Here is a 22,648-nt window from a genome sequence, read left to right on the forward strand (position 1 = left end):
GGGGTCGCCTTCACGCGGCGGGAGCGTTTAAACAGAGCTACCCCACCCCTTTACTTCTCTTCTGTCTTATTTCTGCCTTACCAGTCCTTTCACCTATATTTCCTTCCAAGAAAACTCTCCCTACTATTCCCTGCAGTTTTCCAATTCTTTTCTTGTTGTCTTATTTCTACCTGACTGGATCCATCACCTTTATTTCACTTACCAAAAGTCTTCTTTTCCACATCCTTATTTCTCTGCACCCCGCATGTCGTAAGAGGCGACTAACGGATTCTGTTTCTCTTTTACCCTTGTTAAGTGGTTCTTGTATAGAATATAGTCAATGTTTGTAAAGATTTTAGTCAAGCAGTATGTAAGAAATGTTTAGTCCTTTGTACTGGAAACTTGCATTCTCCCAGTAAGGTCATATATTGTACTACGTTGCAAGCCCCTGGAGCAATTTTTTGATTAGTGCTTTTGTGAACAAGAAACACTTAACAAGTGGCTCTATCCCATCTCCCCCCTTTCCCCTATCCCATCTCCCCCCTTTCCCTCGTCGCGATATAACCTTCGTGGTTGAAAACGACGTTAAACACCAAATAAAGTAAAGTAAAATAAATCTAGGTCATGTGTTATTACACACTGGTCATCTAGGTCACGCGTTATTATTACACACTGGTCATCTAAGTCATGTGTTATTACACACTGGTCATCTAGGCCACGTGTTATTATAACACACGGGTCATCTAGGTCATGTTTTATTACACACTGGTCATCTAGGTCATGTGTAATTACACACTGGTCATGTTTTATTACACACTGGTCATCTAGGTCATGTGCTATTACACACTGCTCATCTAGGTCATGTGCTATTACACACTGGTCATCTAGGTCATGTGTTATTACACACTGGTCATCTAGGTCATGTGTTATTACACACTGGTCATCTAGGTCATGTGCTATTACACACTGGTCATCTAGGTCATGTGTTATTACACACTGGTCATCTGGGTCATGTGCTATTACACACTGGTCATCTAGGTCATGTGCTATTACACACTGGTCATCTAGGTCATGTGTTATTACACACTGGTCATCTAGGTCACGCGTTATTATTACACACTGGTCATCTAGGTCATGTGTTATTACACACTGGTCATCTAGGCCACGTGTTATTATTACACACGGGTCATCTAGGTCATGTGTTATTACACACTGGTCATCTAGGTCATGTGCTATTTCACACTGGTCATCTAGGTCATGTGTTATTACAAACTGGTCATCTAGGTCATGTGTTATTACACACTGGTTATCTAGGTCATGTGTTACACACTGGTCATCTAGGCCACGTGTTATTATTACACACGGGTCATCTAGGTCATGTGTTATTACACACTGGTCATGTAGGTCATGTGTTATTACACACTGGTCATCTAGGTCATGTGTTATTACACACTGGTAATCTAGGTCATGTCATCTAGGTCACGCATTATTATTACACACTGGTCATCTAGGTCATGTGTTATTACACACTGGTTATCTAGGTCATGTGTTATTACACACTGGTCATCTAGGCCACGTGTTATTATTACACACGGGTCATCTAGGTCATGTGTTATTACACACTGGTCATCTAGGTCATGTGTTATTACACACTGGTCATCTAGGTCATGTCATCTAGGTCACGCATTATTATTACACACTGGTCATCTAGGTCATGTGTTAATACACACTGGTCATCTAGGTCATGTGTTATTACACACTGGTCATCTAGGTCATGTGTTATTACACACTGAAATGAAGGAAGGGAATAAAAACAGGGAATAGATTAGCTGTGTCTGAGTGAGACCCATACTTGTGTTCCTGTTGCTTGGCCTGCTGGGTAATACAGTAGATTAGCTGTGTCTGAGTGAGACCCATATTTGTGTTCCTGTTGCTTGGCCTGCTGGGTAAAACAGTAGATTAGCTGTGTCTGAGTGAGACCCATACTTGTGTTCCTGTTGCTTGGCCTGCTGGGTAATACGTACAGTAGATTAGCTGTGTCTGAGTGAGACCCATACTTGTGTTCCTGTTGCTTGGCCTGCTGGGTAATGCGTACAGTAGAACCCCCCTTGTAAGACCTTAAAGATAAAATCAGGTCTTGAAAAAGAGGGAGTCTTAAAAGGGGGGTCAATGTTCACATGTTATCAACATAACATCTGAAAACACAAGGTCTGAAAAGGGGGGTCAATTTATACAGGTTATGAACATAACATCTGAAAACACAAGGTCTGAAAATGGAGGTCAGTTTACACAGGTTATCAACATAACATCTGAAAACACAAGGTCTGAAAATGGAGGTCAGTTTACACAGGTTATCAACATAACATCTGAAAACACAAGGTCTGAAAAGGGGGGTCAATTTACACAGGTTATGAACATAACATCTGAAAACACAAGGTCTTAAAAGGGAGGTCAATTTACACAGGTTATGAACATAACATCTGAAAACACAAGGTCTGAAAATGGAGGTCAGTTTACACAGGTTATCAACATAACATCTGAAAACACAAGGTCTGAAAATGGAGGTCAGTTTACACAGGTTATCAACATAACATCTGAAAACACAAGGTCTGAAAATGGAGGTCAGTTTACACAGGTTATCAACATAACATCTGAAAACACAAGGTCTGAAAAGGGGGGTCAATTTATACAGGTTATGAACATAACATCTGAAAACACAAGGTCTGAAAATGGAGGTCAGTTTACACAGGTTATCAACATAACATCTGAAAACACAAGGTCTGAAAATGGAGGTCAGTTTACACAGGTTATCAACATAACATCTGAAAACACAAGGTCTGAAAATGGAGGTCAGTTTACACAGGTTATCAACATAACATCTGAAAACACAAGGTCTTAAAAGGGAGGTCAGTTTATACAGGTTATCAACATAACATCTGAAAACACAAGGTCTGAAAAGGGGGGTCAGTTTACACAGGTTATCAACATAACATCTGAAAACACAAGGTCTAAAAATGGAGGTCAGTTTACACAGGTTATCAACATAACATCTGAAAACACAAGGTCTGAAAATGGAGGTCAGTTTATACAGGTTATCAACATAACATCTGAAAACACAAGGTCTGAAAAGGGAGGTCAGTTTATACAGGTTATCAACATAACATCTGAAAACACAAGGTCTTAAAAGGGGGGTCAGTTTACACAGGTTATCAACATAACATCTGAAAACACAAGGTCTTAAAGGGAGGTCAGTTTACACAGGTTATCAACATAACATCTGAAAACACAAGGTCTTAAATGGAGGTCAGTTTATACAGGTTATCAACATAACATCTGAAAACACAAGGTCTGAAAAGGGAGGTCAATGTACACAGGTTATCAACATAACATCTGAAAACACAAGGTCTGAAAAAGGGGGTCAATGTACACAGGTTATCAACATAACATCTGAAAACACAAGGTCTGAAAAGGGAGGTCAATGTACACAGGTTATCAACATAACATCTGAAAACACAAGGTCTTAAAAGGGGGGTCAATTTACACAGGTTATGAACATAACATCTGAAAACACAAGGTCTTAAAAGGGAGGTCAATTTACACAGGTTATGAACATAACATCTGAAAACACAAGGTCTTAAAAGGGAGGTCAATGTACACAGGTTATGAACATAACATCTGAAAACACAAGGTCTGAAAAGGGAGGTCAATTTACACAGGTTATCAACATAACATCTGAAAACACAATGTCTGAAAAGGGAGGTCAGTTTATACAGGTTATCAACATAACATCTGAAAACACAAGGTCTGAAAAGGGGGGTCAATGTACACAGGTTATCAACAGAACATCTGAAAACACAAGGTCTTAAAGGGGGGTCAATTTATACAGGTTATCAACATAACATCTGAAAACACAAGGTCTTAAAAGGGGGGTCAATTTACACAGGTTATCAACATAACATCTGAAAACACAAGGTCTTAAAAGGGGGGTCAATTTACACAGGTTATCAACATAACATCTGAAAACACAAGGTCTTAAAAGGGGGGTCAATTTACACAGGTTATCAACAGAACATCTCAAAACACAAGGTCTGAAAAGGGGGGTTCCCCTGTACATGCTGCCCTACACGCCACCAGGCGTGAAAGGCAGTAAGTAAGTCCCCTGTACATGTTCATGTTACATGTAGAAACACTGAATTTTCAACCTAAATGACAGATTGCCAGCAGACTAATTAGGCTAGCTGTGATTTACTTCCTGTTGTGGTCAAGGGTTGGCCAGATGTTGTGCTGAAACCCATGCTCTGTGTCCTGTGCTGTGTCCTGTGCTCTGTGTCCTGTGCTCTGTGTCCTGTGCTCTGTGTCCTGTGCTTTGTGTCCTGTGCTCTGTGTCCTGTGCTTTGTGTCCTGTGCTCTGTGTCCTGTGCTCTGTGTCCTGTGTCCTGTGCTTTGTGTCCTGTGCTCTGTGTCCTGTGCTTTGTGTCCTGTGCTCTGTGTCCTGTGCTGTGTCCTGTGCTCTGTGTCCTGTGCTCTGTGTCCTGTGCTCTGTGTCCTGTGCTTTGTGTCCTGTGCTCTGTGTCCTGTGCTCTGTGTCCTGTGCTCTGTGTCCTGTGCTGTGTGTCCTGTGCTGTGTGTCCTGTGCTCTGTGTCCTGTGCTCTGTGTCCTGTGCTCTGTGTCCTGTGCTCTGTGTCCTGTGCTCTGTGTCCTGTGCTTTGTGTTAGTGCATGCAACTCCAAGACTATCTGAGCTCAGTTTCTCTATCAATACTAATTGCAATAGTGTACAGGATGAAATCAATTACATAAAAACAAGCATGCACACACGCACGTGCACACGCAGGGATTTTTGTGAGAGGGACTCCTTCTTTTCGTTTATTTTTGTGTCTGTTTTTGTGTCTTTCTGTCTTTCTGTCTTTATTTCTGTCTGTCTGTCTGTCTGTCTGTCTGTCTGTCTGTCTGTCTGTCTATGTGTGTATGTATGTATGTATGTATGTATGTATGTATGTATGTATGTCTGGCTGTCTGGCTTTCTGTCTGTCTGTCTGTCTGACTGTCTGTCTGTCTGACTGTCTGTCTGACTGTCTGTCTGTCTGTCTGTCTGTCTGTCTGTCTCTCTGACTCTGTCTGTCTGTCTGTCTGTCTGTCTGTCTGTCTGTCTGACTGTGTCTGTCTGTCTGTCTGTCTGTCTGACTGTGTCTGTCTGTCTGTCTTTCAAGCTGTGCGCATGTCTTGCTGTAGTTTAATGTAAAGTATGCAGCACTGCCTCTCTCAACGTTAAGTAGTTTAATGTAAAGTATGCAGCACTGCCTCTCTCAACGTTAAGTAGTTTAATGTAAAGTATGCAGCACTGCCTCTCTCAACGTTAAGTAGTTTAATGTAAAGTATGCAGCACTGCCTCTCTCAACGTTAAGTAGTTTAATGTAAAGTATGCAGCGCCTGCCTCTCTCAACGTTAAGTAGTTTAATGTAAAGTATGCAGCACTGCCTCTTTCAACATTAAGTAGTTTAATGTAAAGTATGCAGCACTGCCTCTCTCAAAGGTAAGTAGTTTAATGTAAAGTATGCAGCACTGCCTCTCTCAACGTTAAGTAGTTTAATGTAAAGTATGCAGCACTGCCTCTCTCAACGTTTAATGTAAAGTATGCAGCGCCTGCCTCTCTCAACGTTAAGTAGTTTAATGTAAAGTATGCAGCGCCTGCCTCTCTCAACGTTAAGTAGTTTAATGTAAAGTATGCAGCACTGCCTCTCTCAACGTTAAGTAGTTTAATGTAAAGTATGCAGCGCCTGCCTCTCTCAACGTTAAGTAGTTTAATGTAAAGTATGCAGCACTGCCTATCTCAACGTTAAGTAGTTTAATGTAAAGTATGCAGCACTGCCTATCTCAAAGTTAAGCTTGTAAGTTAACGACAGTTGATATTAGCACTATTTGACGGCAGACACAGCTTTTTATAATGATGACACAAGATCTGTGTCACACCGGTCTTATCTCAAAACAGCTGTTACAAGTGTTCACACAGTTGTTCCCCTTTATAGTCTTGCTATCAGTATATGTAAATATAAACCTAACACAGTTGTTCCCCTTTGCAGCGTTGTTATCAGACATATATTGCACTGAACTATAAAACATCACTGGTGTCCCAGATTGTAATCTCCCGATGCCATATTTAGAAAGCTCAGTGTTTTGCTTTGTCTTCTCCAGTCTGAGTTAAGAGTTTGCAATTAATGTGGCTAATTAACGTCCAGGTCCTTCCTAGTGTACTTCTAGTTTTGTGATAATGTTTAACTCATGCAGTCAAAGAAGCTGCTTGAGTGAAATGACTGATAATTGCGTGAGAGTGGGCGTGTGAGCGCTGTGTGTAGTATTGACGGTACTGTGCGCGGGCTGTGGGTGAGAGTGGAGTTAGATGTGTGTGATGGGGACAATGTGTCAGACAACTGAACAGCCAGACACGTTGACCCGTCGTAGTGAGGGCAGGAAAGACTGCCACACTTGAGTACTGTAGTACAATTTTGTGCGCCCGCCCTGGTATATCTAGGTTGTGCGTTAATTAATCAATTCAGTTCAATTCAATTCAATAAAACTTTATTGTCTGAATGCAACAAACATCCTTGCACATATAACCATACCCGCACCCTCACTTACATCCTTGCACATATAACTCTCGTTTATCCTTTATAATCATAAATAATCTGGAAGAAACATGACTGCCACACTTGAGTATTGCAATTTTATGAACCTACCCTGGAAGTCTAGGTTGTGCATTAATCAAATTCTGAAGGAAACGTTGGACTTGATTTCCACTTTTAACAAGTAACTGTGATTTTATCTAGGTAGCGCGTTAATCAATTTGCAAGAAATATTAATTTAAAATTTATGCTGGCATCACACGTAAGGCAATATATATTATTATGATATTGAAAGCTTATGAAGTGAGAACCATGGACTATGTCGGTCCTCTCCCCGCTGTACAGTACTAACTGCATTTAACAATTAGTACACTAATTACACTATTCCAACATTCAATTAATAACAATACCCTATTTCAACACTTAATAACTATATACTTTGTACTACAATACACTATTTCAACACTTAATAACTATACACTTTGTACTACAATACACTATTTCAACACTTAATAACTATACACTTTGTACTACAATACACTATTTCAACACTAATTAATAACTATACACTTTGTACTACAATACACTATTTCAACCCTAACTGATAACTATACACTTTTTATTACAATACTCTATTTCAACACTAATTAATAACTATACACTTTGTATTACAATACACTATTTCAACACTAATTAATAACTATACTCTTTGTACTACAATACACTATTTCAACACTTAATAACTATACACTTTGTACTACAATACACTATTTCAACACTAATTAATAATTACAATACTCTATTTCAACACTTAATAACTATACACTTTGTATTACAATACTCTATTTCAACACTTAATAACTATACACTTTGTATTACAATATTCTATTTCAACACTAATTAATAACTATACACTTTGTACTACAATACACTATTTCAACCCTAACTGATAACTATACACTTTGTACTACAATACTCTATTTCAACACTAATTAATAACTATACACTTTGTACTACAATACACTATTTCAACACTAATTAATAACTATACACTTTGTACTACAATACACTATTTCAACACTTAATAACTATACACTTTGTACTACAATACACTATTTCAACACTAATTAATAACTATACACTTTGTACTACAATACTCTATTTCAACACTAATTAATAACTATACACTTTGTTCTACAATACACTATTTCAACACTTAATAACTATACACTTTGTACTACAATACACTATTTCAACACTAATTAATAACTATACACTTTGTATTACAATACACTATTTCAACACTAATTAATAACTATACTCTTTGTACTACAATACACTATTTCAACACTTAATAACTATACACTTTGTACTACAATACACTATTTCAACACTAATTAATAATTACAATACTCTATTTCAACACTTAATAACTATACACTTTGTACTACAATACACTATTTCAACACTAATTAATAACTATACACTTTGTACTACAATACACTATTTCAACACTAATTAATAATTACGATACTCTATTTCAACATGTAATAACTGTACACTTTGTACTACAATACACTATTTCAACATTAATTAATAACTATACACTTTGTATTACAATACACTATTTCAACACTAATTAATAATTACAATACTCTATTTCAACACTTAATAACTATACACTTTGTACTACAATACACTATTTCAACACTAATTAATAACTATACACTTTGTATTACAATACACTATTTCAACACTAATTAATAATTACAATACTCTATTTCAACACTTAATAACTATACACTTTGTACTACAATACACTATTTCAACACTAATTAATAACTATACACTTTGTATTACAATACTCTATTTCAACACTAATTAATAACTATACACTTTGTACTACAATACACTATTTCAACACTAATTAATAACTATACTCTTTGTACTTTTGTTTGTTTGTTTGCTTAACGCCCAGCCGACCACGAAGGGCCATATTAGGGCGGTGCTGCTTTGTCATTTAACCTGCGCCACACACAAGACAGAAGTCGCAGCACAGGCTTCATGTCTCACCCAGTCACATTATTCTGACACCGGACCAACCAGTCCTAGCACTAACCCCATAATGCCAAACGCCAGGCGGAGCAGCCACTAGATTGCAAATTTAGGTATGACCCAGCCGGGGTTCGAACCCACGACCTCCCGATCACGGGGCGGACGCCTTACCACTAGGCCAACCATGCCGGTCACTCTTTGTACTACAATACATCATGTAGTCATATTGGGAATTCCCTGGGCACTTGTCTAACATCCTGTAACTGCCTTGAGTTGTGAGACAGTGTCTGTACTTGGTGTACGGTAGTCATATTGGGAATGCCCAGTACATTTTTCTGCACGGGGCAAAGAGACTGTCTTGTAATCCACCAGACTAGGTGGGGTACAGGGTCTATTCAGCCAGTGTGAAACGGAACACCCTCCTTTGTCAGTCCCCGAAGGGAATGCCATTTAGGCCTCATACACTGGCAAGGGTTGGTAGCACATTCTGGAAACTCTGACATGGATGATTTTTGTCGTGTTTTGCTAGTTTTGTGTGGGAGCTTTGCGCTGCCCGGAGGTGGTGGAATTGAGGACAATGTTGTAGAGCGTGAGCAGGACGTGACGGTTGCCGTGGTTACCGGTGTCTCTGTGGTGAGATGCTGTGAGAGGGGTGTGCATGGTGTGGTAAGGGGTGCGTCACAGGGTTGACACGACACTAACATGGTGTGTGTGCGTGTGTCAAGGCATAACGACCACTTTACGCTCCAGTCCCCACACTATATTTGCCTCACCACGGCGTCGTAATATCACATTTTTGTGCGCCTGCCCTGGTTCATCTAGGTCGAGCGCTAACCGTAATCAATCTTTATCACACACACACATGAAAACACACACACACACACACACACACACAGATATGGATGCACACAGACAGACAAATGCATGCACACGCACGCACGCACGCACGCACGCACACACACACACACACACACACACACACACACACACACACACACACACAGAGGCAGATATACATGCACAGACACACACACAGAGACAGATATGCATGCACACACACACACCCACACACGCACACACACACACACACACCCACACACCCACCCACACACACACACACACACACACACACAGAGGCAGATATGCATGCACACACACACACACACACACACACACATACACACACACACATACACACCCACCCACACACACACCCACACACCCACCCACACACACACACACACACACACACACATACACACACACTCACTCACTCACTCACTCACTCACTCACTCACTCACTAACTCACACAGGAGAACTGAGACAAGAAAAGATAAGACACTGGTTGACTGGAAATGAGTGGCCCTGGGGAAAGTGTGACTGGAAATGAGTGGCCCTGGGGAAAGTGGCCCTGGGGAAAGTGGCCCTGGGGAAAGTGGTCTTGGGATAAGAATGACAGTCGTGTTATATTCAGTTGTGATATTTGTATTTAGTGTGTGTTACCAATGACAGTCGTGTTATATTCAGTTGTGATATTTGTATTTAGTGTGTGTTACCAATGACAGTCGTGTTGTATTCAGTTGTGATATTTGTATTTAGTGTGTGTTACCAATGACAGTCGTGTTATATTCAGTTGTGATATTTGTATTTAGTGTGTGTTACCAATGACAGTCGTGTTGTATTCAGTTGTGATATTTGTATTTAGTGTGTGTTACCAATGACAGTCGTGTTGTATTCAGTTGTGATATTTGTATTTAGTGTGTGTTACCAATGACAGTCGTGTTATATTCAGTTGTGATATTTGTATTTAGTGTGTGTTACCAATGACAGTCGTGTTATATTCAGTTGTGATATTTGTATTTAGTGTGTGTTACCAATGACAGTCGTGTTGTATTCAGTTGTGATATTTGTATTTAGTGTGTGTTACCAATGACAGTCGTGTTGTATTCAGTTGTGATATTTGTATTTAGTGTGTGTTACCAATGACAGTCGTGTTATATTCAGTTGTGATATTTGTATTTAGTGTGTGTTACCAATGACAGTCGTGTTGTATTCAGTTGTGATATTTGTATTTAGTGTGTGTTACCAATGACAGTCGTGTTATATTCAGTTGTGATATTTGTATTTAGTGTGTGTTACCAATGACAGTCGTGTTATATTCAGTTGTGATATTTGTATTTAGTGTGTGTTACCAATGACAGTCGTGTTGTATTCAGTTGTGATATTTGTATTTAGTGTGTGTTACCAATGACAGTCGTGTTGTATTCAGTTGTGATATTTGTATTTAGTGTGTGTTACCAATGACAGTCGTGTTATATTCAGTTGTGATATTTGTATTTAGTGTGTGTTACCAATGACAGTCGTGTTATATTCAGTTGTGATATTTGTATTTAGTGTGTGTTACCAATGACTCGTCTGTTCTCCTGCAGTTCAACATTAATGATGCTGCAGGGAAGACAGGCAGACTAGCCTGTAGCTGGTATGAGTGGCAGTGTTAATTCCTGTTAGTGTTACATATTGCACAAGTGTGAACTGGTACACAGACTGGCTAGTACTTACAGTGTTGTTAAGGGGAGCAACTCTGCAGTCCTGTACAAAATGTTGCCCAGACTAGGTAGTCCTTGCAGAGTTGCTCCCCTGGGAAGGACTGTTATCTGGGGCTGATCCTAACTAGGACACTACCACTCATGGTTGTTCCAATCTTGACCCCACTCTCTCTGGGCGAGCAGGGCATACTTATTTCTGTTTTGTTCTGCTGGAGTTTACCACAGGAAATTACTCTTCATTCCCGCAGCATGAGAGTCCTCATCCTCAATTGTCTGTCACATTTTAGGACAACATTGTGTGTACACAGACACATGACACATAAAGTGAAAAGCCTGCACGTTACAGCAGAGAGGATTGCCTGGCCGTGCGAGTGGTATGACAGGTGCGGTAAGAGGGCGGGAGGCAAGGTGTGTGGCATACAGGTGGCGACACTCGGTGCCCATCACAAGTAACATACACCACAGCCTGCAGTTAGCCCGCTTGAGGCCACAAAGAAGTAGTTTGATCTATGTTTGAGCGCCAGCCCTGGTCATCTAGGTCGCGCGTTTTTCAAGTGAATGATGCTGTCATTGGCCTTAATTGGCTGAAACATGGGTTTTACCTGTCTGAAGGACCAAAACATGGGTTTTGCCTGTCTGAAGGGGCTGAAACGTGGATTTTACCTGTATGAAACATGGGTTTTACCTGACTGAAGTGGCTGAAACGTGGGTTTTACTCTATTGAAGTGGATGAAACATGGGTTTTACCTTTTTTGAAACATGGGTTTTACCTGTCTGAAGTGGCTAAAACATGTGTTTTTACCTGTCTGAAACATATTGTGTTTTACCTGTCCGAAGTGGCTGAATCATGGGTTTTACTTTTCTGGAGGGGCTGAAACATGGGATTTTACTTGTCTGAAGTGGCGGAAATATGGGTTTTACCTGTCTGAAGGGGCTGAACCATGGGTTTTACGTGTCTCAAGTGGCTGGACTGTGGGATTTACCCGTCTTGAGTATATGAATAATGGGTTTTACCTCTCTGAAGTGGTTGAAACATGGGTTTTATCTGTCTGAAGTGGCTGAAACATGGGTTTTATTTGTCTGAAGTGACTTAAACATGGATTTAACCTATCTGAAGTGGCTGAAACATTGGTTTTACCTGTCTGATGATGATGATGATGATGATGATGATGATGATGATAGTGATGATAGTGATAATGATGATGACAATGATGATGATGACAATGATGATGATGATGATGATAATGATAGTGATAGTGATGATGATGACAATGATGATGATGACAATGATGATGATGTATGTATTATGTCCCACAGGGCGATGTGCCTGCAGCACGTAGCATCCTGGCCTTAGCGTTCCAGGCCAACCCCAACAGCGAAGAGATCTGGCTGGCCGCCGTCAAGCTGGAGAGCGAGAACAACGAGTTTGAGCGCGCTCGCAGACTGCTCAGCAAGGCTCGCAGCTCAGCACCCACTGCTAGGGTACGTCTTTCTGTACTTACACTCGCTGTCTGTCTTTAATTAGTCTGTATCTCTCTTTAGCATTTAGGCTCGCAGCTTTGTGCCCATTGCCAGGGTACGTCTTTCTGTACTTACACTCGCTGTCTGTCTTTAATTAGTCTGTATCTCTCTTTAGCATTTAGGCTCGCAGCAATGTGCCCATTGCCAGGGTACGTCTTTCTGTCTGCTCCAACACTGTCTGTCTGTCTGTCTGTCTGTCTGTCTGTCTGTCAAATTAGTCTGTATCTCTCTTTTGCAAGGCTGGCAGCTCAGCTGTTTTGATATTGTCGTCCTAACCTTGACTATTATGAGTGGACTATTTGCGCCTCGATATTTTATTTATGTTCTTACGTTTTATGTTTTTTTTGTTTTGTTTTTTTTTTTGTTTTTTTTATATTTGCCAAGCACATCATTGTGGGGCTTTTAATCAAAAAATATTCAAGCATCCGTCTACAACGTATCCTCATTCATCCTTCAACATTTACACAATACTGAAATATCTCAATGCTAATTCATATCCTAACATCACATTCAAATCAATAGGTCTACCATATCTATACTTACTGATACACATTTTTGAAATGAGCAAAATATGATTAATAATTTTGTTTATGGGGGTTTGCACTTCTGGAGAGTATCCAAACAATACATCTTTTTCTGTTAATATAATATTTTCTCCCGTATTAACAAATATACATCTTCTAACATTTTCCCAAAACAATTTCATTTTACTACATTTCCAAAAGAAGTGTTCAATATAATCAATTTCATTACAAAGACTACATAAACTATTTTCTTTTAACTTCATTTTATGCAATAAAATATTTGTGGGATAAATATTATGTAAAATTTTCCATTGGAGTAACTTTAATCTTTCTTCGCTTGTACATGCACTTGCCAGGACCCAATACTTTTCGTCAATGCAAATGTTATATTTGTGGGACCAAAATTTTACAGCGCAGGGTTCACTGGCTTTGGATTGCGTTAATATCGCACGAAATTTCTTCGGGGAAGGGTTATTTAGCATGCCCTGAAAACAGGTCGCAGGATGCTCGTCACCCGCGTCTGTGTTGTCCCGCAGTGCTCGCGCGCAGAGGGCCGTGTGCAAAGCGTTGTACTCAAAACAGCCTTGTGGCGCTATATCCGACAATGGCACAAATATGTTGAAATGACACAATATTTTCGTCTATCCATACATCACGTACACAATTCACACCGGCTTCAATCCATTTATCAAAACACAACACATTCTTTCTAAAGAATAAAAGTTTTATGTTGTTGATTGTAATGCTGTATGTTTATTGTAATGCTGTATGTTTATTGTAATGCTGTATGTTTATTGTAATGCTGTATGTTTATTGTAATGCTGTATGTTTATTGTAATGCTGTATGTTTATTGTAATGCTGTATGTTTATTGTAATGCTGTATGTTTATTGTAATGCTGTATGTTTATTGTAATGCTGTATGTTTATTGTAATGCTGTATGTTTATTGTAATGCTGTATGTTTATTGTAATGCTGTATGTTTATTGTAATGCTGTATGTTTATTGTAATGCTGTATGTTTATTGTAATGCTGTATGTTTATTGTAATGCTGTATGTTTATTGTACTGCTGTATGTTTATTGTAATGCTGTATGTTTATTGTAATGCTGTATGTTTATTGTAATGCTGTATGTTTATTGTAATGCTGTATGTTTATTGTAATGCTGTATGTTTATTGTAATGCTGTATGTTTATTGTAATGCTGTATGTTGATTGTAATGCTGTATGTTTATTGTAATGCTGTATGTTTATTGTAATGCTGTATGTTTATTGTAATGCTGTATGTTTATTGTAATGCTGTATGTTGATTGTAATGCTGTATGTTTATTGTAATGCTGTATGTTTATTGTAATGCTGTATGTTTATTGTAATGCTGTATGTTTATTGTAATGCTGTATGTTTATTGTAATGCTGTATGTTTATTGTAATGCTGTATGTTTATTGTAATGCTGTATGTTTATTGTAATGCTGTATGTTTATTGTAATGCTGTATACACCACACCAGAGTTTCTCCTCGTTGATATTATAAAGTGTTCTATGTCTATGTCTAGCCCCCACTGTCAGGGTACGTCTTTCTGTCTGCTCTAACACTCCTTGTCTGTCTGTCTGTCTGTCTGTCTGTCTGTCTGTCTGTCTGTTTGTCTGTCAAATTAGTCTGTATCTCTATTTAGCAAGGGTCGCAGCTCTGCGCACACTGCCAGGGTATGTCTCACGCTTTGTGGCGCACTTTCTGCTGTAACACCCTCTTCCCCCTCTTGTCTGTCTATTCCCCACACTCTCTTGGAGACCCTATGTCTGTCTGTCTGTCTGTCTGTCTGTCTGTCTGTCTGTCTGTCCGTCCGTCCGTCTCTCTCTCTCTCTCTCTCTCTCTCTCTCTCTCTCTGTCTCTGTCTCTCTCTTTCCTGCCAGAGAAAAAGACACACAAGCTGTCAACAAGTGTTGGCAGATGTTGCTCACAGGTGTGGTTGTGATGTATACAGGTGTTTAAGACAGGTGTGTGGTGTGATGTATACAGGTGTGTGGTGTGATGTATACAGGTGTGTGGTGTGATGTATACAGGTGTGTGGTGTGATGTATACAGGTGTGTGGTGTGATGTTTACAGGTGTATAAGTGGCTGTGATGTATACGGGTGTGTAAGTGGCTGTGATGTATACAGGTGTGTGGTGTGATGTATACAGGTGTGTGGTGTGATGTATACAGGTGTGTGGTGTGATGTATACAGGTGTGTGGTGTGATGTATACAGGTGTGTGGTGTGATGTATACAGGTGTGTGGTGTGATGTTTACAGGTGTGTAAGTGGCTGTGATGTATACAGGTGTTTACATGGCTGTGATGTATACAGGTGTTTAAATGGCTGTGATGTATACAGGTGTTTGAGACAGGTGTGTGTGGTGTGTGCAGGTGTTTATGAAGTCGGTCAAGCTGGAGTGGTGTCTGGGGGAGGTGGACAACGCGCTGAGACTGCTGGACGAGGCCGTCAAACATTACCCAGACTTCCCCAAGGTAACAGGCCATATAGGCTGCAGGGACCATCAAAAACATTGTCATCATTTTCACAAGTTAAATTCATTCATAACAAGCTGGGTAACAAAAAACAATGTTCATAAGTAGTGAAAGGTGATTGATGGATTGTCAAAGTAAAGGCTAGTCGGGCTGATAGTAAGATCAGTGGAACTATAGTGGCTTCGGATTTGTGTTTCTGAGGACAATGATTGTAGCATTTAATCTCAGAGACCCAATCAGTGTTGATAATTACTGCGATGACTCATGGTCAATTTTCAACAATTGTACAATGACAATTTTTAAAACACTCAAAAGAAAAAGCACATGCTACGAACTTACTGATCTCGCAAATATGATGGCAGCTCTGTGCATTTCTAGACTGGAAGAAAAGCGACGCAAAGTTTACGTTTGACCTCACATACAAGTATGACATGATTGCTTGAACATCTGACACGCTTTGTGGCTCTGAATTGCATTTTAAAAATGACAAGGTTGACGACGACAACAATGATGAGGATGACGACAATTATGATGAGAATGATTGTGGTGATGATAACGATGGTGATGACGATGACGATGATGATGTGTTACAGTTGTGGATGATGTGCGGTCAGATCCATGAACAGCACGGCGACAACGAGGAGGCCCGCAATGCTTACAACAAGGGGGTGAGTCCACTTTCTCCTGTCTCTCTTACAACAAGGGGGTGAGTCCACTTTCTCCTGTCTCTCTTACAACAAGGGGGTGAGTCCACTTTCTTCTGTCTCTCTTACAACAAGGGGGTGAGTCCACTTTCTTCTGTCTCTCTTACAACAAGGGGGTGAGTCCACTTTCTCCTGTCTCTCTTACAACAAGGGGGTGAGTCCACTTTCTTCTGTCTCTCTTACAACAACTTTCCATTTGTTTGCTTTCTGTTTCTCTCCTACTGATGTCGCTCAGGCCCCTTGTAGAGATGTCACTCAGGCCCCTTGTAGTGATGTCGCTCAGGCCCCTTGTAGTGATGTCGCTCAGGCCCCTTGTAGTGATGTCGCTCAGGCCCTCTCCCACTGATGTCGCTCAGGCCCCTTGTAGTGATGTCGCTCAGGCCCCTTGTAGTGATGTCGCTCAGGCCCCTTGTAGTGATGTCGCTCAGGCCCCTTGTAGTGATGTCGCTCAGGCCCCTTGTAGAGATGTCGCTCAGGCCCCTTGTAGTGATGTCGCTCAGGCCCCTTGTAGTGATGTCGCTCAGGCCCCTTGTAGAGATGTCGCTCAGGCCCCTTGTAGTGATGTCGCTCAGGCCCCTTGTAGAGATGTCGCTCAGGCCCCTTGTAGTGATGTCGCTCAGGCCCCTTGTATTGATGTCGCTCAGGCACCTTGTAGTGATGTCACTCAGGCCCCTTGTAGTGATGTCGCTCAGGCCCCTTGTAGTGATGTCGCTCAGGCCCCTTGTAGTGATGTCGCTCAGGCCCCTTGTAGTGATGTCGCTCAGGCCCTCTCCCACTGATGTCGCTCAGGCCCCTTGTAGTGATGTCGCTCAGGCCCCTTGTAGTGATGTCGCTCAGGCCCCTTGTAGTGATGTCGCTCAGGCCCCTTGTAGTGATGTCGCTCAGGCCCTCTCCCACTGATGTCGCTCAGGCCCCTTGTAGTGATGTCGCTCAGGCCCCTTGTAGTGATGTCGCTCAGGCCCCTTGAAGTGATGTCGCTCAGGCCCCTTGTAGTGATATCGCTCAGGCCCCTTGTAGTGATGTCGCTCAGGCCCCTTGTAGAGATGTCGCTCAGGCCCCTTGTAGTGATGTCGCTCAGGCCCCTTGTAGTGATGTCGCTCAGGCCCCTTGTAGTGATGTCGCTCAGGCCCCTTGTAGTGATGTCGCTCAGGCACCTTGTAGTGATATCGCTCAGGCCCCTTGTAGTGATGTCGCTCAGGCACCTTGTAGTGATGTCGCTCAGGCCCCTGGTAGTGATGTCGCTCAGGCCCCTTGTAGTGATGTCGCTCAGGCCCCTGGTAGTGATGTCGCTCAGGCCCCTTGCAGTGATGTCGCTCAGGCCCCTTGCAGTGATGTCGCTCAGGCCCCTTGTAGTGATGTCGCTCAGGCACCTTGTAGTGATATCGCTCAGGCCCCTTGTAGTGATGTCGCTCAGGCACCTTGTAGTGATGTCGCTCAGGCCCCTTGTAGTGATGTCGCTCAGGCCCCTTGTAGTGATGTCGCTCAGGCCCTCTCCCACTGATGTCGCTCAGGCCCCTTGTAGTGATGTCGCTCAGGCCCCTGGTAGTGATGTCGCTCAGGCACCTTGTAGTGATGTCGCTCAGGCCCCTTGTAGTGATGTCGCTCAGGCCCCTTGTAGTGATGTCGCTCAGGCCCTCTCCCACTGATGTCGCTCAGGCCCCTTGTAGTGATGTCGCTCAGGCCCCTGGTAGTGATGTCGCTCAGGCCCCTTGTAGTGATGTCGCTCAGGCCCCTGGTAGTGATGTCGCTCAGGCCCCTTGTAGTGATGTCGCTCAGGCCCCTTGTAGAGATGTCGCTCAGGCCCCTTGTAGTGATGTCGCTCAGGCCCCTTGTAGTGATGTCGCTCAGGCCCCTTGTAGTGATGTCGCTCAGGCCCCTTGTAGTGATGTCGCTCAGGCCCCTTGTAGTGATGTCGCTCAGGCCCCTTGTAGTGATGTCGCTCAGGCCCTCTCCCACTGATGTCGCTCAGGCCCCTTGTAGTGATGTCGCTCAGGCCCCTTGTAGTGATGTCGCTCAGGCCCTCTCCCACTGATGTCGCTCAGGCCCCTTGTAGTGATGTCGCTCAGGCCCCTTGTAGTGATGTCGCTCAGGCCCCTTGTAGAGATGTCGCTCAGGCCCCTTGTAGTGATGTCGCTCAGGCCCCTTGTATTGATGTCGCTCAGGCACCTTGTAGTGATGTCGCTCAGGCCCCTTGTAGTGATGTCGCTCAGGCCCTCTCCCACTGATGTCGCTCAGGCCCCTTGTAGTGATGTCGCTCAGGCCCCTTGTAGTGATGTCGCTCAGGCCCCTTGAAGTGATGTCGCTCAGGCCCCTTGTAGTGATGTCGCTCAGGCCCCTTGTAGTGATGTCGCTCTGGCCCCTTGTAGAGATGTCGCTCAGGCCCCTTGTAGTGATGTCACTCAGGCCCCTTGTAGTGATGTCGCTCAGGCCCCTTGTAGTGATATCGCTCAGGCCCCTTGTAGTGATGTCGCTCAGGCACCTTGTAGTGATGTCGCTCAGGCCCCTGGTAGTGATGTCGCTCAGGCCCCTTGTAGTGATGTCGCTCAGGCCCCTGGTAGTGATGTCGCTCAGGCCCCTTGCAGTGATGTCGCTCAGGCCCCTTGTAGTGATGTCGCTCAGGCCCCTTGTAGTGATGTCGCTCAGGCACCTTGTAGTGATATCGCTCAGGCCCCTTGTAGTGATGTCGCTCAGGCCCCTTGTAGTGATGTCGCTCAGGCCCCTTGTAGTGATGTCGCTCAGGCCCCTTGTAGTGATGTCGCTCAGGCCCTCTCCCACTGATGTCGCTCAGGCCCCTTGTAGTGATGTCGCTCAGGCCCCTGGTAGTGATGTCGCTCAGGCACCTTGTAGTGATGTCGCTCAGGCCCCTTGTAGTGATGTCGCTCAGGCCCCTTGTAGTGATGTCGCTCAGGCCCTCTCCCACTGATGTCGCTCAGGCCCCTTGTAGTGATGTCGCTCAGGCCCCTGGTAGTGATGTCGCTCAGGCCCCTTGTAGTGATGTCGCTCAGGCCCCTGGTAGTGATGTCGCTCAGGCCCCTTGTAGTGATGTCGCTCAGGCCCCTTGTAGAGATGTCGCTCAGGCCCCTTGTAGTGATGTCGCTCAGGCCCCTTGTAGTGATGTCGCTCAGGCCCCTTGTAGTGATGTCGCTCAGGCCCCTTGTAGTGATGTCGCTCAGGCCCCTTGTAGTGATGTCGCTCAGGCCCCTTGTAGTGATGTCGCTCAGGCCTCTTGTAGTGATGTCGCTCAGGCCCCTTGTAGTGATGTCGCTCAGGCCCTCTCCCACTGATGTCGCTCAGGCCCCTGGTAGTGATGTCGCTCAGGCCCCTTGTAGTGATGTCGCTCAGGCCCTCTCCCACTGATGTCGCTCAGGCCCCTTGTAGTGATGTCGCTCAGGCCCCTTGTAGTGATGTCGCTCAGGCCCTCTCCCACTGATGTCGCTCAGGCCCCTGGTAGTGATGTCGCTCAGGCACCTTGTAGTGATGTCGCTCAGGCCCCTTGTAGTGATGTCGCTCAGGCCCCTGGTAGTGATATCGCTCAGGCCCCTTGTAGTGATGTCGCTCAGGCCCCTTGTAGTGATGTCGCTCAGGCCCCTTGTAGTGATGTCGCTCAGGCACCTTGTAGTGATGTCGCTCAGGCCCCTTGTAGTGATGTCGCTCAGGCCCCTTGTAGTGATGTCGCTCAGGCCCCTTGTAGTGATGTCACTCAGGCCCCTTGTAGTGATGTCGCTCAGGCCCCTTGTAGTGATGTCGCTCAGGCCCCTTGTAGTGATGTCGCTCAGGCCCTCTCCCACTGATGTCGCTCAGGCCCCTTGTAGTGATGTCACTCAGGCCCCTTGTAGTGATGTCGCTCAGGCCCCTTGCAGTGATGTCGCTCAGGCCCCTTGTAGTGATGTCGCTCTGGCCCCTTGTAGAGATGTCGCTCAGGCCCCTTGTAGTGATGTCACTCAGGCCCTCTCCCACTGATGTCGCTCAGGCCCCTGGTAGTGATGTCGCTCAGGCCCCTTGTAGTGATGTCGCTCAGGCCCTCTCCCACTGATGTCGCTCAGGCCCCTTGTAGTGATGTCGCTCAGGCCCCTTGTAGTGATGTCGCTCAGGCCCTCTCCCACTGATGTCGCTCAGGCCCCTGGTAGTGATGTCGCTCAGGCACCTTGTAGTGATGTCGCTCAGGCCCCTTGTAGTGATGTCGCTCAGGCCCCTGGTAGTGATATCGCTCAGGCCCCTTGTAGTGATGTCGCTCAGGCCCCTTGTAGTGATGTCGCTCAGGCCCCTTGTAGTGATGTCGCTCAGGCCCCTTGTAGTGATGTCGCTCAGGCCCCTTGTAGTGATGTCGCTCAGGCCCCTTGTAGTGATGTCGCTCAGGCACCTTGTAGTGATGTCACTCAGGCCCCTTGTAGTGATGTCGCTCAGGCCCCTTGTAGTGATGTCGCTCAGGCCCCTTGTAGTGATGTCGCTCAGGCCCTCTCCCACTGATGTCGCTCAGGCCCCTTGTAGTGATGTCACTCAGGCCCCTTGTAGTGATGTCGCTCAGGCCCCTTGCAGTGATGTCGCTCAGGCCCCTTGTAGTGATGTCGCTCAGGCCCCTTGTAGTGATGTCGCTCAGGCCCCTTGTAGTGATGTCGCTCTGGCCCCTTGTAGTGATGTGAAGCAGGAAGGGTCAAGTTTATCTGCAGAGATGTCGTTCAGGCCCCTTGTAGTGATGTCACTCAGGCCCCTTGCAGTGATGTCGCTCAGGCCCCTTGTAGTGATGTCGCTCAGGCCCCTTGCAGTGATGTCGCTCAGGCCCCTTGTAGTGATGTCGCTCAGGCCCCTTGTAGTGATGTCGCTCAGGCCCCTTGTAGTGATGTCGCTCAGGCCCCTTGTAGTGATGTCACTCAGGCCCCTTGTAGTGATGTCGCTCAGGCCCCTTGTAGTGATGTCGCTCAGGCCCCTTGTAGTGATGTCGCTCAGGCCCCTTGTAGTGATGTGAAACAGGAAGGGTCAAGTTTATCTGCAGAGATGAGTAACAGTGAGCCGAGACGGTCCAGAATGCTGTTTTTACAAGGTCGTGGTGTATGTATGTGTGTGTGTGTGTATGTGTGTGTGTGTGTGTCTGTGTGTCTGTCTGTCTGTCTGTCTGTCTGTCTGTGCGTGCGTGTGTGTGTGTAGAGCGATTCAGAGTAAACTACTGGACCGATCTTTATGAAATTTTACATGAGAGTTCCTGGGTATGATATCCCCAGACGTTTTTTTCATTTTTTGGATAAATGTCTTTGATGACGTCATATCCGGCTTTTTGTAAAAGTTGAGGCGGCACTGTCACACCCTCATTTTTCAATTAAATTGATTGAAATTTTGGCAAAGCAATCTTCGATGAAGGCCGGGGTTTGGTATTGCATTTCAGCTTGGTGGCTTAAAAACTAATGAGTGAGTTTGGTCATTAAAAATCGGAAACTTGTAATTAAAAAATTTTTTTTTATTAAACGATCTAAAAACAATTTCATCTTATTCTTCGTCATTTTCTGATTCCAAAAACATAATTATACATATGTTATATTTGGATTAAAAACAATCTCTGAAAATTAAAAATATAAAAATTATGATCAAAATTAAATTTCCGAAATCGATTTAAAAACTATTTCATCTTATTCCTTGTCGGTTCCTGATGCCAAAAACATATAGATATGATATGTTTGGATTAAAAACACGCTCAGAAAGTTAAAACGAAGAGAGGTACAGTAAGGCGTGCTATGAAGCACAGCGCAAACGCTGCCGCGCCAAACAGGCTCGTCACTTTCACTGCGTTTTGCACTCGCGGCGGACTACGTTCAGTTTCATTCTGTGAGTTCCACAGCTTGACTAAATGTAGTAATTTCGCCTTACGCGACTTGTTTATTTATTGGCCAGCAAGTGTGTCACTATCAACAATGACACAATTGTTCCTGTCAGTGACTATGATGATGATGTTGTTGTCGTAGCTATCACAGTGACCATGCTGATGCTGATGCTGATGCTGATGATGCTGATGATGCTGATGATGATGATGATGATGATGATGATGATGATGATGATGATGATGATGATGCTGATGATGATGATGATGATGATGCTGATGAGGCTGCTGCTGATGATGATGCTGATGAGGTTGCTGATGATGCTGCTGCTGATGATGCTGCAACTGATGATGATGATGATGACGATGCTGATGATGCTGCTGCTGCT

General features: G+C 43.7%; 1 protein-coding gene across 2 annotated transcripts in view; it reads left to right on the forward strand.

Annotated features, from left to right (window-relative positions):
• Positions 1-22,648, forward strand: part of LOC138980587 (pre-mRNA-processing factor 6-like) — a 114,744-nt gene that overhangs the window by 71,498 nt on the left and 20,598 nt on the right. For both annotated transcript variants that reach the window (XR_011460398.1, XM_070353486.1), the window contains exons 17-19: positions 12,519-12,683; positions 15,648-15,749; positions 16,343-16,417. Coding sequence is in view for 1 of the 2 variants with exons in the window: in XM_070353486.1 (XP_070209587.1) it covers positions 12,519-12,683; positions 15,648-15,749; positions 16,343-16,417 (342 nt within the window). In the remaining variant the exon portion in view is untranslated. The remainder of the gene's footprint in view (positions 1-12,518; positions 12,684-15,647; positions 15,750-16,342; positions 16,418-22,648) is intronic.

This window comes from Littorina saxatilis, linkage group LG11 (assembly GCF_037325665.1).
Source record: "Littorina saxatilis isolate snail1 linkage group LG11, US_GU_Lsax_2.0, whole genome shotgun sequence".
NCBI classification, from domain to species: Eukaryota; Metazoa; Mollusca; class Gastropoda; order Littorinimorpha; family Littorinidae; genus Littorina; species Littorina saxatilis.